The sequence below is a fragment of the Amblyomma mixtum genome, chromosome 1 (assembly GCF_055824585.1).
Source record: "Amblyomma mixtum isolate Tamu chromosome 1, ASM5582458v1, whole genome shotgun sequence".
Lineage (NCBI taxonomy): Eukaryota > Metazoa > Arthropoda > Arachnida > Ixodida > Ixodidae > Amblyomma > Amblyomma mixtum.
In genome coordinates, this window is record NC_143012.1 from 18122693 (window position 1) to 18147269 (window position 24577).

A 24577-nucleotide genomic window follows, 5' to 3' on the forward strand; every position below is an offset into this window, starting at 1 on the left:
ATCACAAGAGAAGAAAACGCCATGAGGAAGAAACGTCTGAACAGAAAGAAGAGCGGCTTGCTAAAAGAAGATTGCAGTATACAGCCAGGAAGAAAGAGCAGAGCATTGTGGTGATTCGAGACAGTGACATCGTGAATCAGCGACGTGAAGAACAAGAGATAAGAGTAGGCGAGTTCGAGTCTGCTATGTGTTAATTCGAGAAACGAAACTACCAGCAGAACCAAGCGCAGCCAGGTGTTATTGCTTTCGCAGTCAGCCAGGCTTAACCAAGCTAAGCCTTCAGCCAATTTTTTAATGCGCACGGAGATATAAGAACACGTGTGCTTTTGAATTTATTTTTGCCTCCTTCGAAATGCAGTTATCGCAGCCGGAATAAAACTCTTGAACTTGGCCGCAGCAGCGAAATGCTACAGCAACCAAAACCCATGATCAGATATGGGAACCTTCAACAGTATTTAGTGCAATTGTAACAGAAGTTGCCATTGTTACCCTGATGGCAGCATCATGTGCAGGTTGGTTTGTGTCAGCCTTGTTACAGCATGTTACATCCATGTTTATGTACACCATGCAGGAATATGTGGGAGTGCCATATACATTGTTGACATCCGCAGAGCACAAAGTACACACTGGATCAAGCACTGTGTTCATGTTCCGAAAGAGATACTGTAAGGGACTTATTTTTTGCAAGCTCAATATTTCGCGAATTTGGGTAAAGTCGCCATATCGGATTATTTCGCGAGTACTACTCAATTTTGTGAAGAAGTGAAAAGCCCATTAGTGTTTTTTCCCAAACTATTCATAGAAGCAATTTTTCACAAGGCATTGTATAAGTGATTCACAACAAAATGCAAAAATTAAGTATTCGCAAAAGTTAAGTCATTCGATGCACATAAAAGACGTGAATGGAGTGACTTGTCCCTAGTGGTGCTAAGTGATGTCTGTTCATTATGATGATAGCGATGAATAAAGCTTTATCGTGCCCACATACACGCTCAGCACAGACAAGATCCAGAACTGTTGCAAAATATTTTTATTCACAATGCATGGCAAATGGCTAACAGGCTTAAGCAATGACAGGCTGTGGGAGATGCCCACAGGAGACAAAACATCCTCCACACCACCATAATATTTAGTCAGTGCAGATTCATAAAGGTCTCTTCAGGGAACAGCCAGTCTCTTAACTGAACAAACCATCAACACCACTAAATGAAATAAGAAGCAAAATATTATACATAACAAACATATGTAGAGGACTATGTTTCATGACTAACAAAAATATCAGTGTGCTTATAAAGTGCATAAAATGTCACAAACACAGCACAAAATGTTTGCTTGGAGCTCATTTAACTCGTGCTCATGTCAGTGGCCTGCAGCAAATGAACGAAGCTGTGGCCACTCAGGCACATGGCATTCACAGTTGCATATTACAGCTATAAAGTAAATGCCTTGAATTTAAAATTTGTAGTACTATTAACCCCATCAGTGAAAGCTTCATAGCTCAAACTCTGCCGTTTCAAAACTCTTTTAAAGGTTCGAAACCTTCCTCACAACCAATTCTTTCCCTGTTCCCTATTCCTCAAGCACGTGTTACCACAGCTCAGACTCCTTGTCGACTGAAGGCACTTCGAGCACGTGTGGAGAGTCTGTCAGCCTTGCTACTCGCTCCCCTTCAACAACATCACCAATGATCCACGCTGGGTATCCCTCCTGTTCCTCAATTTCTTTGCAATATGCTTCAGCCTTCTCCTTTGGAAGGCACATCAGCAGTCCACCTGAGGAAAGGAAAATGGAAACTTGCACCTCACTAGTGCCAATACCTACTACAAAACCTACGAAATTCACTTGAAACGAAATTCTGCACGCTCAATTTGTAACAGCATTTGAGAAAATAATCAAAATGATGTTTTTAAACTTGAATGCCCACCAAACGTATGAAGCCAAGCAGGTTTGAAGCCAAGTTCCAAAGAAAAAAACCAGAGTATGTACAGTCAAACCTAGGTACCATAATGAACACAGGTATTATGATTTATTGGCTGCATCAAACTGTTCCTAAATATTATTAATAAAGTGTAATTTTCGTTTCATATACAGAATGCGGCTGACCCCAGAACGAATCTACATCGAGCTCTTTTGAGCCAAGTGGCAGGCTTCGGTACGATACACAAGTGAGTGGTGGTGGTGCGGCAAGCGATCGTGGCAAAGCTCACGCTTCATCTCGCACTCGCCTACAGTAGCAAGGAGGGTTTGAAGCCAGGCAGCCAGCACGCATTCACGCCTCTCACACCCGTCAACAGTACCCCTGAAGCAGTGGCGTGGACGAATGCAGCCTTGTAGTAACCCTCCTGCACTCATGTCAGCAGTCATGGAGGTGTTGAAAACAGCAATAGCTTTTGCTCTGAGATACCATTTTCCACGCAGTGTGGCTGTAATGAGGAGAAGCCAACCTAGCTAGTGCTTCCTTCTGTTGTTGCGTGGCGTGCTGGTGGCACTGTGCGGAGAAGCCAACCTAACTGGCACTCAATATTTTGCGGCCTCTGGAATCGCTGCAAGCACCTTCGAAATGGAGCTAAAAATTCGAAAAACGTCTCGACGTTTCTTTAGGAAGCATCGCCTGAGTTGTCGTCCTTTCACCTACTACAGGCTGAGGTTGATAGAAGAAGACCTCGCCCGCACCACTAGTGTATCGCAGGTGTAGTCCCTTCACTGAATAAATTATGATGCTCTTGCGTGCGTTTCTGACAAAATTTTATATTATACTAATTAGTAAGAGTGGCCCTTGGCAAAAAATACTGGCAGTATATGCTTGAAGACAAGACATTTTCTATGTATGAATTCTCGATGAGTGAAGCCTCTACACTACAGAACAGCCACCCATCTTTCCACATCAACTCCACCCAACAGAAGTCCCACTCACCCCACCAACTGACCAACCTCCACCCTACACAAGGCCTTCACACACTAGAAGCCCAAATCAAATCTAACGACAGAAGCGGGAAAGCCAGCTGTTTTCCAGAAGCACCATCCTCAACCCAGCTCCCCATCCCACTCCAAGCCCGCTAGAAAAATTCTATTACGTGCGTGAAGCCTCAGCTTAGAATGAAAGCATCAAAGTAATCAAGCAAAAATTTAGCTGCTACTGCAGCTTTCACACATGAAGTTTCATGACTGTCCTGCCAATTTTTTTTTATCACTACTGGTGACAGTGGAGGAAGTAATTTACATAAGAAAAGTCTGTGGTCGGTCATCACACTATGAATTTCACCCAAATTGAGACAACAACATATCTTTCCAAGAAACAAGACAGGATCTCAAGAAGAAACATTTCAATAAAACTCAATTCTTTGTAGATATTTGAGCACTTCGTGAAGGCAAAATTTTGCAAAGTTGTGTCGTGTCTAGTTTTAAAGAGCTGTCCAAGGCACTAAAAAAATAAAAAATTTGACATGTTGCCAGAGAGTGGCTCACCGGAGGTCTCGGCTGAATACCCCTGCATGAGCTTGAAGGAGGTTCCTGTGGCAGCCAGCAGGGCGGGAACCTTGGCAATGATGGGCAGCGTGTGAATCACAAAGCCCACTGAGCGCTGTTGCACCTGCACCAAGTTCTGGGCATGGCCGAGCAGACCGAAGCCTGTCACGTCCGTGGCACCATGGCAACCATGCTTGTGCATCAGCCGAGCCCCTGAAACAACACAGGCAAAAGAAATTACGGGTTTAATGCTGTTTGTACACAAGAAGGTGTGAAATGAACTTTACTGCTCACTTAGGTACAAAAAACACAACTGATGAATGTTCATTCAATGTTTCTCAGTTCGCACTCTAAGAAAAAAAAAAATGCTGCTTGTCCGATAAAGACTTGCCATCAAAATGAAAAGTTATGCTCATCGAAAGACTAGCATTTTATGGCAGCCTTTTTTGCGCGCAGACACTGAAGTACTAAAGTCAGTTCCGGATACGCTGAATTAGCTAGATTATCTCCTTGAAAAACACCCTTTCAGCAGAACATTCAACATATCGAACTGTGTGCTGCACCCCTGCAAGCAACACTTTTCCTTATGGAGCTCCCACAATCACTTTTCACGCATGAAGCCCGGTCAGCTGTGTCAGGCCTTGGGCAAATCTGCATCCTCCTTCCACTTACTGATGACAGGCCTTAAAGGGACACTGAGGAGAGCACTATTAATATTTTTTTTATAGTAAAATCCGATAGTTCGGCATGTCATGGCTTTGTTGCCACTTGGCCGGCAGCGAAAGATGCATTTATTTCTAAGAAATTTGGATTCGAAGTTGAAAAAGTTTTTCCCGCCGCTCTGATTCAAACTTGGGATTCGTCTATGACGACAGAGGACTAAGAGACGTGAAACATGACGTGTACATGACGTAACGCAGACTCCGTGATTTCTGGCTGCCAGCAGTGCGGCCTAGCAGCAGCCGAAAAGAAAGCTACCGCCGGCCGCACGTTGAAGGCATCTATCGGCTATTGCGGCCGTCGCTACGGTCGCTTCGATTACGTTTGCACTGGCGTTTTGCCAGCGTTACGATGGATCTCGTTCTCGAAGTCGTCAACGAAGTTCTCGCAAATAGACACCTTTAGCATACCGTGTACCTTGTTACCGCTAGCGGAATACCGGGAGCCCGCCTACCGCCGGAAAACAGGCGCTGATTTGTCCCGATGCTTCAGGAGCGCGCGTAGCAGCCGGGCACGTGGCGCCATCTGGCGACGTCAAGGAGATTTGCGCATGCATTGGCTGCGCCTCAGTGATGCATGGTTTCTCGGTTCCTGGTGTTGCTAGAACCATTCGTTCTAGCAACACTGTTTTGTTCTATGATCTCATCACGCTTGTACTTGCGAGTTTGGCCTGTGGCGGCGATACCTGTATTTTGGTTCTTGCTCTTTTCTACGTTACAAGAGCTTTGTTGTCAGTATGAGTGGCGTTTTTGTAATCAGGAGCTGGTATTCTGTCGATACAAGCCAACTTCAATTTCTCCTCAGTGTCCCTTTAAGTGCTTTTTATTATTTTTTATTTCCCTTACCGAGAGCATTACACTTGAGTGACACGTTTTGACAGTAGAGAGAGAGCTGCAAAGATGGGATGCTTCATAACACAAAATGCAAAAGATGTAGGCTTTAGTCCACCAGCCAATGTTTCAACAAGAGCACTTGTCTTGCCTCCCACCTCTTGTTCAGGCTGCGACAGCATCGTACACTTCTTCCATCTTTCTTTTACATCTTCCTTCCCTGTCTTCTACCTTCTTAGTCCTTTTTCTCCCCTGCATTTCCTTTCTTTTTCTCTCAATTATTCCCCAGTGCTTTTACTTTTTTCGGTACATTTACATGTCACAGTGCCCTTTGCTATTGCATATTTTGCAGAACCTATCATGTGTAGCTAGTACATATTCTTAAGTGTGTTATCATCTTAAAGCGGCTGTCTTTAAATCACAGTATATCACCCAATCACAGTATTTCAGTTACAATTACTGTAGGTGAAGCTTGTACGACCTAAGTTATTATTGCAGAGGGTGCAGCACATAAGTTCCTAAACAACTAAACAAACAGTTACAGACAGCAAATCAGCACTGACCAGTGAGATTGAGTCGTGCCATGCAGTCCATTGCCCGGAAGTAGACCCTGCGCACATCTTCTTCGCTGATGCCAGCCTTGTCGAGCTGAGCACGGCGCTCCGGCTTCTCGAGCCACTGGTGAGCGTTCACAGCCACCTGGGTGCCCAGGGGCTTCGTCAGCACCAGCACATCACCAGGCTGTGCATTGTCTGGCCTGCAAAGGGAGCAGGTTAGCATCCGATCTCTCAACGTCACATCTATCATTTTTCTTTCCATAGATCGCTGCGTTGTTCTTAACTTAAGCTGAACCCTCTTTGTTAGCCTTCACGTTTCGGCCCCATAGGTAAGTACCGGTAAGATACAACTGTTGAACATTTTTCTCATGAATGGCAGTTTACCAATATCCCTCAAGAGAAAAGTACACAACAGTTGTATCTTACCGGTACTCACCTATGGGGCAGAAACATGGAGGCTAACAAAGAGGGTTCAGCTTAAGTTAAGAACAACGCAGCGAGCTATGGAAAGAAAAATGATAGGTGTAACGTTAAGAGATCGGAAGCGGGCAGAGTGGGTGAGGGAACAAACGAGGTTTAATAACATCCTGGTCGAAATCAAGAGGAAGAAATGGGCTTGGGCAGGGCATGTAATGCGAAGGCAAGATAACCGCTGGTCCTTAAGGGTAACGGAGTGGATTCCAAGAGAAGGCAAGCGAAGAAGGGGTCGACAGAAAGTTAGGTGGGTGAATGAGATTAAGAAATTTGCAGGAATACGGTGGCCGCAACTGGCGAAGAACAGGGTTAATTGGAGAGACATGGGAGAGGCCTTTGCCCTGCAGTGGGCGTAGTCAGGCTGATGATGATGATGATGGTTAAACGTCCGCATTGATGTGCACTGCAGTTTTAGCCTATAGAGTCCTTCCGCATGTCCTGGTACAGCTTGCATTTATGGACGCAGTGGCTACTTCTCCAGCTAATTTTCTGCAAAGATGTTACCATAGGCATGGCATCACTGTAGCTTAAAGTAATGGAGCCAGGCACTATCTAGTGCCTCTAGATAGGGCCTGTCTTGTCTTCTGTGTTGTCTTCGTTGTTTAGCGCTATGATGTATAGATGACTATATCTGTCGTTCTTTACACTGCAGGAAGGCATAAAGTTAGAGGGTTCTTGCTTCAATTCTTTCTGTTTACATTTCTTCTGGGATTTTCAGAATATCACTGTCGATGCCATAGACCTGCTGGGCTGTTGCATGTACTTGACTTGCAAAACCTTGCAGCACGAGCACTGACTCACTGAAATGCACTATGGCATCAGAGCGTTGTTGCCGGGTGCAAGGTAGCACTTGATACCTTGATTTAGTATGAAGTTGGGTTTGTATCAATTTTTACAAACCACGCTCATGCTGAAAAAATCGGTCTTACATACTGCTCAACAAAGCCCGAAATGCTCCCATTTTCACATTTTGCATTTCATAAACCCGAACAAAGACAAAAATTGCATGCAGCGCCTAATTCACTAAGAAAAAAAAAAAGATTATTACTGTACTCACGAGATAATTTCAGACTCCCTGCAGACTGCTGATGCCACACCGCCGATCATAGGCCAAGGATTGAGCACAGTCTGCCCTCCCGTGACCCTAGTGCCTGCTTCTTCAGCCAAGTCCTGTGGAAACGCAAATGCTATTCAAGCTAGTTGTGGCATGCTTATAGCTTCAGTACTGAGGCATAAACTCAGGCAGTTAAAAGAGTTAAAAATTAAAACGCTTGAACAAAAAGAAACACCAAAAAACGCCTTCTGGCAGGGGTGTCTCTTTTTGATCTGGTCTCATGTTATCTCTTCAGCAAACTAAGCATACTAGCCTGAAAAAACAAATCTGAAACTGCATTCAAATTTTAAGAGCTCATATAACTAGTGTCCTCACACTTAGGTTGGTTCCGATAGGCACCCATGGCGTTCCTAAACCAAGTGAAATTGACGCAAACACCTTACGTTTTCATAATTATGGTTGGTTGGTTGGTTGGTTTATGGGGTTTATGGTCCCAAAGCGACTAAGGCTATGAGAGACGCCGTAGTGGTGGGCTCCGGAAATTTCGACCACCTGGGGTTCTTTAACGTGCACTGACATCGCACAGTACACGGGTCTCGAATTTCTCCTCCAAAGAAATTCAGCCGCCGCGGCCGGGATCGAACCCGCGTCTTGTTTTCATAATTATCATTTATTAACCCTTAAAGGTCCCGTTACGGACATTACATAAGGGGGGGGGAGGTGGTACAGGGGTGTACAGCAGTCATACATGAATATAAATATAGAAGGGATGTAGAAATACAGAAAAATATAGAAAATATAAAGTATAGAATAGAAAAAAGGTAGAACAAGACGAAAAAAGACAAGAGTAACAAATTCAAATAATCAAGTCATGACAGAGTGTGGCAAATATAAACACAAAGAGATTACAACTTTGGAAGTAGAACAGGCTGGTCAGTTTGCAGGGCTTGGAAGCTGACACAGGGTGCAGGAAAAATTATTTGTCGTTGAGATGGTCGATTAGGAGCTGTCTGAATCTGGAAGGATTAGCCTCAATGACAATGTGCTCAGGGAGGTTACTCCAGCTTTCTATCGCATTGGGAAGGAAGGATTTTTTGAAAGAATTGGTGGAGCCGTGCAAACGCTGTACGCTTAAGGACTTAAATAAACGACGAGATGATCGTACCGGAGCTCGTAGAAGGTTTTCTCGAAGTGCTGGAAAGTTGAAGTACAGTTTGTGAAAAAGACAAAGAATTGAAATTTTCCTGCGAAAGGCTAATGATTTGATGCCGAGAGATGATTTCAATGCAGTGATGCTGAGCCGAGATTTATACTGTGAGGTGATGAAGTGTGCTGCCCGATTCTGGATGGCTTCGAGTGAATCTATCAAGTAGGTCTGGTGAGGATTCCATATTGCTGAGGCATATTCTAGTTTAGCCCGAATGTACGTTTCATATGCTAATTGTCTGGTGGCTGCGGTGGACATGGAAAGTGATCTCCTGATGAATCTGAGTGATCTGGAAGCACTAGCACATAGTTTCATGATGTGATTAGCCCAGGTTAGGTTGATTGTTATCTCGATCCCGAGGTACCGGTAGTAGTTAGTTTGAGACAGCGCTATGGAGTTCAGGGAGTATGAAAAATGAAGAATCGAACGTTTGCTTGACATGTGCATGAACATTTCGAAACGTTGAGCTACATTAGCCAGTCGGAACACCACTTCTGAATTCGGCTTAGGTCATCCTGTAATAATTCCTGATCACTGCTATTGTTGATGCGGCGATAAATGACGCAGTCGTCTGCAAAGAGACGGACAGATGATAAAATACCAGATGGCAAATCGTTGATGAAGGTTAAAAAGAGTAACGGAGCAAGAACCGATCCTTGAGGAGCCCCGGAGATTACTCTAGTAGTTTCAGATGCATGACTGGCAAAGACGGTGAATTGCAAGCGGTTAGTTAAGAAACACTGGATCCAGGATAAGAGAAGCGGGTCAAGTGACAGAGCTGAGAGTTTGGAAAAGAGATGCTGGTGAGGGACGTGATTTGTTGCAGGAAGGCCTGATCCTACCTTTATTCCCTTGATTAGAAGAGGCACAACAATATCCCTCTGCTTTTCAGTGAGCTTGGTGCTGACAGCCATTACCATCAGCATGTTATCGCAGCGGGTCACACCAAGTGCATAAAGATCGGACAGCACGTTGGCACATGCTATCTTGCCCTGCAAAGAATGAAAAAAAAAAAAAAATTGAAAAGGAATACATCCTGTACCCATGATGCCAGCACACCACACCAATGTGAGGCCAGTAACCTTCAATACAGTAGCTCCACAAGTTTGATAACAGATTTTACAATGACTTGGGCAACAATGAATGCCTGTATATAGCAAGAGAGAGAAGTATTTTATGAATGGAAAGGCAGAGAGTTCAACTTTCGTTGACTGCTCTAACCTGCTACTACTGTAAGCAGTACAGGGAAGCGGGAAGAAACAGAGTTATAATCAGTGACTATGAGAAGAGGGCGAGAGCTTACAACTACCAGCATGTCTGTTCATAGGTCCCTATAGTCATGACTCATCAAATCAAACTGAATCTATTCTTTTAGGCTCTATACACCTTGCCTTTTTATGCATTTTGTCATACTTATCGCTGTCACATTACAAAATGAATCATGCGCGCAATGATAACTCTGAGGCCCTATGCACTTATTGGATTTATTACACTTTCAGAAAATTCATAGTTTGGTTTGTAGTAGATTTACAGGTTTATAGAAAGAAGATGTTTAGTGTGCATTTGAGCCTAGTAAGACTGGCCAGTAAGTGGCCTGTTATGTAGACTAATCAATAGGTCAACAAACCTAGTACTTGCAAAATCTGGTTATGGCAGAAGTTTAGTGATATTTCTACCTTTACAAAACTATATATTTAATACTGCCTTGTTTAGTTTTGTCGCTTGGAATTAACACTACAGACACATGACTTTTTATAAAAGATTAACACACAGCATTTCTAGTACCTTGGGCTAATGTGAAAACAAAGAACTGTGATGTTAGAAACAACTTGGAGAATACAATCTAAAATTAGGCTATTTAAATGCACACAAGCATTTTTTTTACACTGCTGAACACTTACTGCTATGTAGGGGTCTTCAACAGATGGATAGAAATAATCAATAGTTTGAACAAGGGAATAACCAGAATCTCCAAGGGGCACAACACTGGAATCCATGCCAATGTCTGAAAGGAGAAAAGATGTACATTAGTCAGGTTGGTATCAGTAGCGACTTGATAAAGAGACATTTTCAGGAAAGTACTCAGAGTTAATACGTTAAAAAGCAGCATACAAGGTGCCTAAAACGTCTTCAATGGGGTTAAACTGCCAGCACACTATCAGTGCAATGTTTGTAGCCCTTATGACTGAAAGGACTATAGACACCTAATTTTAGTTGCGTACTTTCTTCTTTCAAATGATGCGTCGACGTTAGAATACGTGAATCACCGTGTGGGATTCACCGACGACCGCTAAACAATTTATTATTGAATTTATTCTCTCATGCTGTTTTGAATTCGGTTTCATCAACCGAACGATGGATGTGATGTGTGGTTCACACTTAGGTGACGTGAGGCACGAAAAATACCTGCAATATAAACGCTGATACATAGTTTTAATTCACTACAACAATTAAACCAGCCTGCTTCAAAAGCTGGAATGACAACAAAACTTATCAGCAGTTACACTGCTGTTTTTTTGTGCCCCACAGTGACCTATGTATTACACTGAATGCCAGAGGCATTCTCTCACCAATGACTGTTCAACACCTGCAATTTTATAAAACAGCAGAAGCATGGAACAAAACGATCAGGAAGTATATTTTGGTTCACATTATATATTCATTTCAATGCTGGTACTATAACGAAGCTTCATTTCATCATGACATAAATGGCAAGCTTGTTGACAGAGTGCACTGTTCCGAACATTAAATACCTAGATAAAAAAAAATGATCAACAATAATAATTTGATGCGTTTTGTATTCTTTGAATGCTGGACTAAAGTGACAAGAGAGCCCAATAATGTTAGCAACTGCTATTGGACACTAACACATCCCAGCAAACCAAAAACCTCTCAGAGACGTCTAGCTAGACGTCTCTGAGAGGTTTTTGGTTTGCTGGGATGCAAGTGAACAAATGGGCACCTTTGCGCCGGTACAAGTACAGAACATGACGATGAGCACTCATGTGCTGAAGCAAGTAGTACAGGGTCATCCAAAAGTTCCCAGGCCACAGGGTCTGCTTTAGAGCGCTATAGTTGGGCAGCTACGATACCCCTGGAGCCAAAAATCTCTGTAGAGGATAGTAGAAGTACTATTCTCACCTCTGAGAACCTTGATGTCTTTGATGCTATCGTAAGTGGCAGTATACGCCGCTTGAAAGCAGACCCTGTGGCCTGTGAACTTTTGAACGACCCTGTACGTTCGTTTCAATGCTGCGTTTGCAATGCTGCTGCGTTTCAAGCTCCATCAGAGTTGAAAAATCTTACACAAGTTGACTGAGCGTGCCGTCCTGGTACTTGTACTACAATGAGGCGAAGGCAAGAACGAAGTATTTGCACAAGTGTTCAATGTGCAAAGGAAACAAGCCGCTCCAAAGCTTTCACGCACCGATCTGTGTTCCCTCAGGGTGGTGCGACACGGTCTGCTGTGCTTCGCCGTCTCCCCTCAGCGAATTGAGCAGTTTGTTGAGCACCCCCTGGGGAACCTTGCAGCCTCATCCCTTCATGTCAGCCAGGCCCAGGAGCCGAAACTCCGGCTCGAGCCCGTGCTCGGCGTTGTCGAACGGGCGGTAGGTCACCGTCGCGCCACTGGCTCCTCGTCGGACCACGTAGCGCCGGCCGGCGACGGCATCGGCACGTGCAGCCTCACCACTCATCGCGGCGAAAGTTCGAACGGCGGGTATCAGCGCCGGCTTTCTGAGTCTGAGCAGGAGAGGAAAGGAAGTAATGACGCCTGCAGCCAATGAGAATTGACCACCGATCAATTAGATCAATTCACACAGTGGGGCGGCAGCGGAGAGCATTGACGAAACCGACCGCTCATGACAGTCGGCCCACTTGCCTGCTCACGTTCCTCAGAACCTGTCGACCGCAGCTCCAATATCGACCCAGGAGGGCTGTCTTCATGGGTTTCACTTCCTTGACTGCTGCCACTTGTTTGTGTTTTTTCCTGTTTTTTTTTACATATATGTAGAGCAAGTTAGTAGTAGCACTCCTACCCGCGCAAAACTAGTTTTGCAGTAACGCCCTCTGGAGGCTTTTTTTCAAAGCTTGCTGTAGTCTTTTGCTATCGTCATTAAGAATACTTTTTATTTACTTTATGATTAATAAAATGTAAAAACAGGAAGCAAAGTTTTCACCGAAAATTGAAATATATGCAACGTCACTCAAGCATGTAAGCTTTATGCGCACACAAAAAAAACTTGCAGTCACGAAGAACCGCAGCGCCGTTCAAAATACGGTGCCGGCATTTCGACGCAGTCTTGACAGTGCGCCTGAATGTCGCGCCTAAAGCTTTAATGCCCTGGCGAAATCAGCGGGAAAGATAAAACCGCAAGTGCTTCGGAAAGCTCCTTGAATGATAGTCCTTGCCGTTGCTGGGGTAAGCACGAGAAAGCTCTGGGAAGTATCTTTGCGGCTGATAGCGCAACACCGCGCGAGGTTATCAAGGCACACTGAAAGCTGTAAGATCTTCTCGGAACGGCTGAAAACCGGCGCAAACCCGCCGAGGACAGGGGCAAGATCACCTTGATCTGCACGCAGGGGATGCCAGCGCGCGCCTTGCGGCCTCGAACACTCAAATTACCGTCCTCGAATGCCGTCGCTGCTCCGCAGAGAGGCAGAATGTTTAGATCGACCACATGAAGAAGACAGCGAAAATATAAAAGGAAAGCACGTGCATGCCAAATCTCGTCGAAGGGAATTTCAAGAAATGTGAAATAAGGAGCCACAACTTGCAGCTTTGCAACAAAAGAAATGCCTTTATTCGATGCGCTCTTGAAAAAGCCTATAACAAAAAATTGCAAAAACCCGAGTGACAGCGTTGCGTTTTTATTATAGCAGTAGCCGATAGAGGCATGACAGGAAACGTGCAGCGATTTTATCACATCTCCCGCCGTGAACATGAAAAAGCAAAGTTCAGGCAAGCATTTGCCGGCACACCTCATACTGAACAGCTGCTGTTGGTGCACGACCAGACTAATATAAACCATTACATCTGTGCTCTCCAATGTACCATTGCTAAATTGGCTGGAGTGCTACCTGCAGCTAGTGGGGCGTTCACGCCAAATTACGTGCTTCCGCACTTGCTGCTGGTTGAGCAAGTGCTCATGAAATTGCTCAGTAATGACATCTCGCCTAACTTGAAACCCACAAAGTTATATAGTTAAGTACCCATTCACATCTGATCGCAGCTTCCCAACATCAATTCCAACGCTGATGCCTTCCGTTTTGCCATTGTCAGGCTGTTTGATGAGTTCCCGCACATAAGTCTCCGGCAACTTGTGCTCAATTGCTCCAGCCACGATGACCGCCTTATAGAGAAGCGAAGGTAGACACTTCTTCCCAGGTTTCTTGGTGCTATAGAAATAAGTACGACAGACCACCTTTTCTCCTGAGGACAGCTTCACGGTCACATTGCCTGCGTCATAGGAACTCTCTTGCCTGTGTTTGAGGAGAAAAAAATGAGATGGCACATTAGTATTGAGAAACAAAGCAGTTATCAGGGTTCTCAGAATTCAAATAAATGCAGATATTCCTTTTTTCTTGCTGCCACCGAAAACAGGTTAAAAAATAACGATAAGCATTTGGTTCACGCAAAATACATGGCAACCTAAGACGCAGTCCAGCCAGACACAAAATGGTTAGGCCAGGCCAATTTTTGCAGTGTAAAATTACTTGAAATCAATCACAGCTGCTTTTTTCACAGATGCTCAGTGATGACGAGATGAGTGCTTGATTCATTCAAATCCAAAGTGGCAATGCATGCCTGAGGACACAACACCACATTTACAAACCATTCTTGTTTCAGCTAGCATTTTTCCCTTTTCTAAGGTATCATATTCAGCTTTTGTCAAAAGTCCACGACAAATCCATGATTAGAAAACATAATACGAAAGTACTAGATTTTAGATTAGTTTTGGTTTAGTGCACATTATGCAAAGCTCTCAAGCACGACCACGAAGACTGCAAGGCAAGGTATTGTGTTGTGGGCTTCATTTCTGTCTTGTGCATAGCCTGCTAGTGGTGGTGCATGAAATTCTTCAGTACATAAGTACAAGCATCAATTGCCATCTTGCTGTCACACAGAACAGAATGTTTAGTAGTTTCCATTCGTGAAGTGTTTGTTGCAAGACTCAGCAACAAGTTTTGGATTTCTGTTGTCAACAAATATAACTCCATGATTTCTTGTGAAACGGCGCAACGGCACAAGGCCAGAGGACGAGAAGGAACGATAAACAGCGCTGAACCAACGTGTCTCTCTGAGAAACAATGTGTCATGTCTGACCATACTGCCCATCAGTTATTGTTATAAATATAACTCACTTGTCGAGGTGTTCTAATTCTTTCTCTGGAATTGTCCACACCACACCATGTGTGGTCCGTTGATCATCCTTCTCGAGTGCAGCGCCTGCACCTTGCCAGCTTTGATATTCGTCGACGAAAACTACACGATATCCCTGCAGAAAACAACATTTAAGTTCTCAATTTCTCCCCACACATTACACCACAGAAGCAAGATTTCATCCCTCAGCCAAACTGCAGCAGCCTTGAAAGTTGTAAAAACACTACTGAAAACCAATTCAGCATTAACAGCTGTGTTCCATTTGATGCTCCTTTTGTTATTTTTTCTTTCACTAGCACTGTACAAAGTAGAGTAGCTGGAAAACTGAACTTTGTAGTTGGTGTCAAAAATTAGCCATAAACACATTTAGTAAAGTATGCCCAGACTGCGTCTTACTGTCAAAGGCTACAAAGTTAGAAGAATACATGTGCAGTGAAATTAGAAATTTTTAAAATAGAAACAAAAATTCTATCACCATCTCAATATCTTTTTCACAAGACAGGCCCAGCTGTGCGCCAATTTTGCTTTCAGTGTAGGGCTACGTGTGACAACTGACTCGCTCGTCTACATTGTAGTGTAGGGCTACGTGTGTCAACTGACTCGCTCGTCTATATTGTAGTGTCCGCTATGACTCAGCTATCAAAAATAGGTCAGCAGAATTCCACTGGGCAAGTGTCATGAAATGCTCCCTGCCCTCGCCTCAGGTTTTCACTCGTGCCCCAGTTCCTCAGGGCCTTTTGTTTCTAGATTTTATACATGCTCAAAACATGCCTGAACCAGACAAGGGACAGAAAAAAAATACATACATAAAGCACACATTTGTATGTCTCCTCTTCCCTCCATCGACTGGTTCGCATTGTTTAGAGTTTGAATATCCACCAACCTGCCTAAGCTTCCACATTTGTGGTGCTGAAAATTGCACAAAAATCAAACCCATCTTCAGTAAGTTGGGATATTTGGGGGCTTATTTCCCACTCAAGAAGACTATTTGCAAGATGACGGTTTGTGGTACAGCATAAAATAAGGTAGTTTAATTGAGTTAATGTCATATATTTCTATTAATTTCAATTACTTGGCTACTACATGGCTACAGCACAATAAACTTATAATAGCTAGGTTACAGCGAGAAAATGCTTATAAATCTTATTGTTTTCCACAAACCTTTTTCTTCTCTATCTCAAGAACCACAACTGTCAATATTGAATACCTAGCTGCTTCAGAACAGTGCCGACTAACAACTCCTGCCCCTTGATACTGTGATGTCAGTCTGTGTTCCAGCAGAAATGATGCTTTGGTTTGCGTGACGTAGGTTTAATGGGGATGGTGTGGGTTAATTAGATCACCAGTAATTAACAGAGCCGGGCTAATTGAAATTAGTTTATTGCAGCTACCACTTTCTATTCAGTACCTGAGTGCAGCTGATTGCGAAATACACTTCGCAATTAGACTCTCGAAAGGATTCTAGCTAATCCTGATGTTTCTATAAATTTTGCGCGGGCTGCAAAGATATCACAAAAATTCGGCCTTCCCCCCGAAACGAAGGTACAAATGCATGCATACTCGCTGGTGTAGTACATTACGCCACACTTAACAGAACTAAATATCTCACTTGCAATAACAAAACATATCAAAGCCTACGATAAGAAACATTCGCTTCTTATCGGATGCGGCGTCAGCAGCAGGTCAGGCGGCAAATGTCGCGCGGCGCATGCGAGGTTGTTTTCCAAGTCTTTCGAGCGCAGAAGAACTTACCTCAAGCTCGCCAATGTCGAAGAACTTGGCCGTCGGATTACATATGTGCATGCGGTTTGACCACATGTTGCTTCCATATGCAAAATACAGAACTTCGTCCGGACTGTGGGTCTTCTCGACCGAAGTCGTCATGTTCGCACAGGACCTCGTACAGTGTGTGGGTGTCACCACCAAAATGCTGCCACCTTTCAGTACCGTCCTCCGGTCTGCTACGAGCGAACGGAGTAAGCTTGTAAGCTCCCGTCGCGGCGATGGCAGACACAGTAATGGCCGAAGCATCACAGGCAGCCGGTTTTACAGCTACAGTGTCCTTTGGCACATGCCATACATTACAGAGCGCCGTAGCGCAAGATAAACACAAAAGCTCGCATGACGGACACGTGCAGATAGTCGAGTTGGTAAGAGTACGGCGAGACGCCGGCTGAGAACGTGCGAAAGCACGTGAACGCCATTGGCTGCGCAGTTCGGGACGGTGTGACGAAACCGGTATCCAGGCAACTATGTAAACATCCTCAAGTCTTTCTTTTTTTTCTTGTGCTACTTTTCATAACCTTGCACGGACTCGTTGCCCGACCTATCGTGCAATGAATATGACCGAAAACAACGCCTGCATAGCGACGATATCCGTGCAAGAGAAAGCGCCCGGACCGGTTTCTGCGATCAACGGTCCTTTGTTATTATTGTTCCAGTACAATTTTATTTATTCTTGTTACGCTCCTGAGGCTGGACAAGGAAAAGCTGGAGGAGCGTAACGGCACACACGGTCCAAAGGGAACGAAATGCAAAAAAAAAAGGCAATGAAACGACTCGAGCTCCTTCCTTTTCCTCTCGTTTTCAGGCAAGGACGAAAATGATGGGTGAAGCGGAGGTTTAGCGGAGGCCACCTTCCGTCGTCTGCCATGGGCGTCCGGAAGGGGGGGCAAGGGGGGGCGGTTGCCCCCCCTTGGGATTACGGATATTATTTATGCCCTAGTAGAAAACAACTACAAACCTACCGCCTCCCCCATCCCCAGACATCGGGTGCACCCCCCTGGAAAAAGTTCTGCGGACGCCCTTGTCGTCTGCTGCGAGAAAGAGCGAAGGAGAGAGTGAAATGACGGGGAACCGGCGCACCCATCATGCTCAGCGCTTAGCGCAACCTTGCAATGCCGTGTCAGATTTGGACCTAACAGATGCCCTCGCCATCTCTGAGCAACGCAAACAGTTTGCAGCAACATTTCTATTTTAAGTGTGGCGCAGTTTGTCAATTTGTGCCTAGGTGGCGCGACCATCCGCAAGTTAAAAAGTTTTGCTTGAATTTGAATTGCTTTTTGAAGGAACGTCGACCAGGAGTGCAGCGGCTGTGGTCGCCACAAGGCACAAGGCTCGGGCAGTGCGCGGCCATTCAGTCAGCTGGTCGTCTGCAGGCCTAATCGCAGCCGCGACATTTATCTCGTCCGGATAAGCGACCTAAATGTGTGAGTCCCGGCGCTTACTAACGCCTTTACTGTGTCATTATCGTCGGGCCAGCGTGTCGTCCCTGCATCGGGATTGGCTTGGCACGCACGAGCCCGCGCGCCGCACGTATTTTTGCTTTCGCAGCGTGCATGCGTATATCGGTGGTCTGTTGCTCGAGTTTAGCTTGTGCGTGCTGCCAGCGCGATTTCTTCGGATTGATGGGCGATTCACGCTACCTTGGTTAAGGGCTTATGTGTCGGCATGACGTGTTTGCTGTGAGAAATGCGCCGCAGTGGTTTCATCGTGTGCTGCTGCTTTCGTCTCTTCGTGTCTGCATTTCTTGAAAAGGTCGCGCAGTTCGTGCTTCGCGCAAGGTTCTCCACTGACGGTCTCAAGGCATCGGCTGACGCCACTCCGTTGTTTTCTTGCGAAAACCTGCATTCCGTAGGCAGGATGGCAGATAGTCGTTAATCTATTAGCTGTGATGATTCATTCAGTGCCCCTCTAACGCGACGTTATTTGTTGAACCGCGGTGCTTGATGTGAATTACGGCGAGAATTGGGTTTCAGTGTGAGTTGCTCAGATGCCGCAGTAACGGTGAACTTCTGCGTTGTTCAGACACATTTCAGCGCGTCTACAAAGATGGTCAGGTGACGTCGTGCAGCTTTCCAAAGACCCTGCAGGTGTTCGCGTCGCTGAACTCCGACACTTGAGCTGCGACTGCTTGATGTGCGTGTGGGATGCGCGCACATCAATTATTCTTATTGGAGCTGTTCTTAATTAGGCTGACTGTGAGCGCCGAAGCATTCATCCCTGGCCCTTATTACCCGCTGCGTGCCACGATGGTAGATAATCGTCTCCTGTGCTGGGCCCTACTCATTTTCGCGTGGCCAATTCTTGTTTATGCATGTCGGTATCGAGCGCTTGCGATAGATCGGTTCATACATGTTCGAGCTGACGAGTTCTCTACAACCTGCTTACCACTTGTTTGTCGACAAGGCTCAGTGGTTATGGTGCTCGTCTGCTGACCTGAAAGACGCGGGTTCGATCCCGGCCGCGGCGGTTTGATGTTCTATGGAGGCGAAATTCTAGAGGCCCGTGTACTGTGCGGTGTCAGTGCAAGTGAAAGAACCCCAGGTGGTTGAAATTATCCGGAGCCGCTCACTACGGCGTCTCTCATAGCCTGGGTCGCTTTGGAACGTTAAACCCCATAAACCAAACCAAACAAAGTCGTGCATGAGGTCATGTCGCACATCCTGTTTGCACATGTAATATATAGTTACATGACCATCACGTTCAGCGCTGATCCAGCGTTTTAAAGGTCTCCATCGCACAGGTGGCAGTGCACGTCGAGTGCCTTTGTTGCTGATTATTTCCCGTTACTTCTCTCTTTCCTCTTTAATTCCCCTCATTCCCTTCCCCTGTGCAGGGTAGCCAACCGGAATCCTTTCTGGTTAACATCCCTGCCTTTCCCTCTCTCTCTCTCTGTTGAGGAAAAGCACGAATTATTTTAACTTTGATTTTCATTTCTTTCGAGAGATATATGCTGTATACGCAAAAGACAAAATGAAAAGGGTTTATTCGTGTAGTTCAGTCGTCTGTCTTGAACGTTGATGACACCTGTAATTCGTGCAGTGTCGAACATGCTGTGAAGGAGGACGTTTATTCGTTTATTTTTCATTGATGTTCGTTCGACGGTTGTAATAATAGCGGCCCAAGACAATCTTTGGACCGTATCGGCTCAGCTTAATTACGTTTCAGAGGCGCGGCTTCACATCAGTACTTTGGCTCGCGAAACTACCGTTTACTCATGGTCCATGATTGACCGAACTGACGGCGCGATATATGCGACGTTTGATACAACGCCATGAGTTCCATTTCGTGACATACCTATAGCGGATCGCGCGCAGTTTGTGCGTCGCTGTGGAAAGCTAGGGTATATCTGGAACAACGAGAAAACAAGTAACGTATAATGTACCGGCGAAAGCGGAGGTATACTTCTCACTCCTTTTCGCGTTCGCAGTGAGGGCTGAAAAAAAAAATTAAAACTTTCAGCGCGACAGCTGCCGAAAAGTCCGTAGGTAAGATATATGGCTGTTGTAGAGCGTAGTTTGCCTCGTCGGCGCAGGTGTTCAAACAACGGCTGTTTTGACAGTGTCAAGTGCGATCTTTTTTCCTTCCTTTTGTGCCATACGAAATGTGAGCAATATTTACCTCCTTCTTGGCCCTCGCGGTCTCAAGGAGAGGCATATACATGACTTCATTCTACGCCGTTTCTTTTTCTTATTGCTTCGTTTATTTTAGGCAGTGTCTAGGATATAGAGTAACGTTTACAGCTGCTGCTCTAGACATTAAATTTAATTGTGCCTTGTTTACATATCCCTGCTGCCGCGGTGGCTCAGTGGCTATGGTGCTCGGCTGCTGGCCCGAAAGACGCGGGTTCGATCCCTGCCGCGGCGGCTAGAATTTCTTTGGAGGAGAAATTCTAGAGGCCCGTGTACTGTGCGATGTCAGTGCACGTTAAAGAACCCCAGGTGGTCGAAATTTCCGGAGCCCTTCACTACGGCGTCTCTCATAGCCTTAGTCGCTTTGGGACGTTAAACCCCATAAACAAACAAACATTTACACATTCCCTTCCTTCTCTCTCTCTCTCTCTCTTTTTTTCTCCTTGTGCGTAGCGAGGTCAAAGTAAAGTGACCATATTCCTCAGACCCCAAAGCGGGACACTGAGGGGGGGGGGGGGGGGGGGGGGTCCCTCTTAATGACACGGCTAATAGTTTAGACATGCACTTTTTATTATTTTATCTATATCATGCAGCATTTCTTTTCCTCCAGCTCTTGCCTAGCTGGCGCACACACTTAATACTTCTGGCTTGAATGAATCTTCTTCAGCAGCCCTTCATTTTTGCAGATGTGTCCGTGGTAATGTTCACATGTCATGTGCACATTCACTTTGAGCATCAACATCGCTTTAAGGGTCGTCACTTGAAGCTGCGTCTTCTCTGCAGACCAGATCTTGTTCATGAGAGAAAACACCCGCTCCACTGGTGCATTTGTTCCTGGCAAGCACATGCAGTACTCAATAATTGCCCTCATGTTGTCGCACGGCACATCATTCGTCTCAAAGTGCCGAAGAACATCTACCCACCGTTCTCCGACGGGCTTCTTCTGGCTCTTCCATCCCTCTAGTTTTTGAGCCGTGACATAACGCGAAACGTTACAGGCTTCGTCAAACAAATCGTTCTCATCAAGACTGATGTGACTGAACTGTGAAGTTATGAGCTGCTCACTTCTTTGCACATCGTCCCAAAGCGGTGCTGACTCGGGAGAGGCCCACGAGAGATTGCTGATCTCATCAAACTGGTTGCACCATCGCTCGAGGTACGACGTGCAGGTCTGGTAGAACTTCCTCGCTACTTCTGCTACCGATCCTCTTCTAACTTCTCCTAGTTCCTCAAGTGATGTTACCCTGGAGCGCACACTTGATGGCAGAAATGCCTGCTGATGTCTGTCTTGGACTTTGGTCTGCAGCTCGTTCAGGGCCTTGTGAACTTCGATGGCAGTCTTCGAGTCTCCTTCAATCTGCAACACAGTCGCTTGAAACATGGCAGCCTGGTTGTGCAGAAAGTGGAGCCAGAGCTCTCCACATGGGTTTTCAAAAAATGACCTAATCAGAGAGGGGCATTTGTCTGCCGACAAAAAGAATGACTTCAAAGCCTGAAAGAGCTTAAACACCCTCTCAACAGCTGGCATTAATGCCAACCACCTCGTCTTGCTGTAGCTCAGAAGTCGCTGGTACTCTACAGATGCGAAGTCGCAAAACTCCTTGAATGCCTCCACCCGCACTGTATAGATGTAAAGGTATGAGTAGAGCTTAATCGAAACACCCCTTCTCTGGACTGCCGAAAACCGGTTCCGCCGCCGCTTCTACCGTGCTAGCGCGAGGTGCCCACTGCAGTCCAGTGAACAATATGGCAGCGCCCAGGGAGCCCTTTTTAACGCGAAAAAGGCGCGACTCGTGGTCGCGGGTGTTTTTTGCGAGCCACCTGGCTATGGCTTGTTTCTTCCATTATTTAGGCTGGTTCGGTGGAGCTAGGCAGGGCGGGTGTAGCCAGTGCAGCGAAGGCGGGACAAAACGCCGTCCCACATGCATGCTGGCGGGACAGCGGGGCAACGAACGCAAAAGAGGGACATGTCCCGCCTAAATCGGGACGTCTGGTCACTTTAGGTCAAAGTCAAATGGTGCATGTGCTTCAATTAAAAAGAAATAACCGTGCGTATACAATTACCGTATCAACCCGAATTTAACCACGCTCCGATGAACGAATGAATGAATAATTAATTAGAAAGTGACCAACTGTCGCTTTATAATGCTTGCGTATAGCATGTACGTACTCTGTTTGCACCGTACGTTGGTCCCTCGATACCCTGCAGTACGTGTATATCTGCAAGGTACAGAAATGAAATAACTCTTAAATTTCGACAAAATCATCCTCATTCACCTAGTTAAATGCGGCTTTTATATAAATTCGCTGAAATACGGCATATAGGTGACATTTTACTGTTAGTCGTCATTTCAGACGTTATAGTTGCATAATGAGAACGCCGTAGTAGCAGTTGGTATGGCAAATGCAGACGTCCCTAAAGCTCCACTTATAGGTCCATAAGAGCTGCCGTACGTAGTGGAGGGTTCCGGATTATTTTCGGCCACCCGAGCGTCTTTAGCGTATAGTTAAAAAAAAAAGCAAACAAACAATATCAACAGCGTCGCCATCCAGCGTATACGTTTTCGTGCGTCAAAGCCAGCTTCGCAGTGGCCTGGCCTTGATACACATAAAAGGCTCAGGCGTGAAAGGTGCGGAATAGTTTGGACTGTATACGGTTCTTTTGTGTCGCGCGACTCTGGGGGGCCTTCTTTCGCTCTCTTGTCTTCCCTCCCCACCTCATTTCACTTGCTAATGGCATATCTGACTATTGTCACGCTCTGCATGCGAACCGCTGATTCGTCCGGAAAAACACACAGTTGAGTCATGGGCGAACGGGTCGCCAATGCGGAAGGGAACTGGTTTTCAGCCGGTCCTCGAGTCTCGAGAACAACCTCTGCACGCTCTCAAAAGTCGCCGACAGGTTTTCCCTCTGCACCAAAAAACAAAAAGAAAAGAAATGATTAGATGATCGTACCGTCTGTGCGCTAGTTTAACTGAGTAATGCCTTGCGTGTCACGTATACGATTAAAATATAAACAGTTTAGCCTTCGTTTCTGCGCCTGTCGCGTCTATAAAACGTCTGTAACAATCCTTACCTTTGAAGCAAAAGACAGATTTAACGTATGATAGCCTTGGTCGCCAGTGGGCTGTAATACCCAACATAATTATGTGTCTGGTTTACGAGAGATAGCATTCGTTTTGGCTGATGTGTAGGTGCACGCGACCCAAAGACGTGTGTTTGAAAAGTGTAGAAGTCGTGCAAATGCTTAATCCTCACACTGGAGGTTAGCGGAGGCAAACTGCGGGTGTAATTGTCATGGTGTAAAGACGGCTTAATCTGGGGTGTAATACATAGCGTAAAAGATTGTTATCTCGGGCGTAAAACGGGGCGCAAAAGATGGTGGGATCATGCGGTGTATAGCATGGTGTAAAATAGGGTGTAAATGTAGTGTAAACTGCGCTCTGGTTCGAAGCGCAGAGTGCAGACTCAGCGCTTCGCTCGCTGAGTCTGCAGTGGTATACTGTCTCCTTTTTTCATGTCGTCCTTTGTCGTAGAGCACAGTTTACTCCTGTTTGCCAAAGCTACAACTAGCCCTACGTCACATCTTGGCCAGACGCAAGTCAGTCTTGAGCTGAATGGCACAGTGTTTGGTACACATCATGCCAGAAATTGTGACAGCCGCTCCTACCAATGTAGCTAAGAAAACGCACTTGAATAAGAGATTTCTTTCGTTAGCCTGGATAGCTTTTAATGACAGCAAACTTGATAGTTATAGAACCCATGACCCTCGCATGTCTGTGCCGTTGTAGCTTCCACTCGCCATTCATTCTTTGCATTAAGGGAAATATGTACAGTCTTTGTCAAAAGTTTAGAGCCCAGAGGGTTTGCTTCTAAGCCTCGCAGTGGGACTCCTGTAACATTCGTGGTAGTCGTACCCATTGGAGGAGGCAGGACCAGAAATCTTCTTACCTTCAGCAAATTTGGAGCGCTGGAGATGCATTACGAACCAGACAGTGTGCTTCAGAAGCAAACCCTCTGGGCTCCAAACTTTTGACAAGGGCTGTACATATCTGTTCTCCATGTCTAAATTTGTATGCAGTGATGCGCTCATTAAGAGCGGCCTCTCTTCATGACCATGTTCTGACCAATGAAGGTAGAGAACCGGGTGTCACGTGGGACAGTGAGAAGGCGTAATTTTGTTGTCACCTGACGCAAATAAAGCTGAATGGTGGGCCTGTTTTTCAGCCAAAAAAAAAAAGGCACACAAGGGAGAACCGCACAGGACGAGGGCTGGGTTAACAACAGACATTTTTTTCAACACAGACCGCTTAGTAACAGCCACGCATGCGCCAAGCCAGGGCAGGTCATCTATACAAAGTCATTCAAAAAAACTGAATTCCTCAGATGGGAGCGCTAGAGATGGAGAACTCGTACAAGCATCGCCATGTTTCGCTATGTGGAAGGCCTCAAAGATTTCGCGTGCTCTTTGTG

The 24577-nt window shown here is 45.6% G+C and overlaps 2 protein-coding genes across 2 annotated transcripts; both read right to left on the bottom strand.

Annotated features, from left to right (window-relative positions):
- Nucleotides 1–1015: 1015 nt before the first annotated feature.
- LOC149365618 (inactive selenide, water dikinase-like protein) lies at nt 1016–12338 on the bottom strand. The gene is made up of 8 exons (XM_089544642.1): nt 12188–12338; nt 11735–12048; nt 10209–10312; nt 9150–9299; nt 7104–7216; nt 5579–5772; nt 3466–3678; nt 1016–1772 (listed from the first exon to the last, which is right to left on the bottom strand). Exons 3-8 carry the CDS (start codon nt 10302–10304, stop codon nt 1588–1590), a joined length of 951 nt encoding a protein of 316 aa, XP_089400768.1. The 5' UTR covers nt 10305–10312; nt 11735–12048; nt 12188–12338; the 3' UTR covers nt 1016–1587.
- A 748-nt stretch (nt 12339–13086) lies between these two features.
- On the bottom strand, nt 13087–16921 carry LOC149365619 (gamma-glutamylcyclotransferase-like). Its single transcript, XM_089544655.1, has 3 exons — nt 16442–16921; nt 14671–14804; nt 13087–13788 (listed from the first exon to the last, which is right to left on the bottom strand). The coding sequence occupies exons 1-3, from the start codon at nt 16718–16720 to the stop codon at nt 13503–13505; spliced, it is 699 nt and encodes a 232-aa protein (XP_089400781.1). The 5' UTR covers nt 16721–16921; the 3' UTR covers nt 13087–13502.
- Between the last annotated feature and the right edge of the window lie 7656 nt (nt 16922–24577).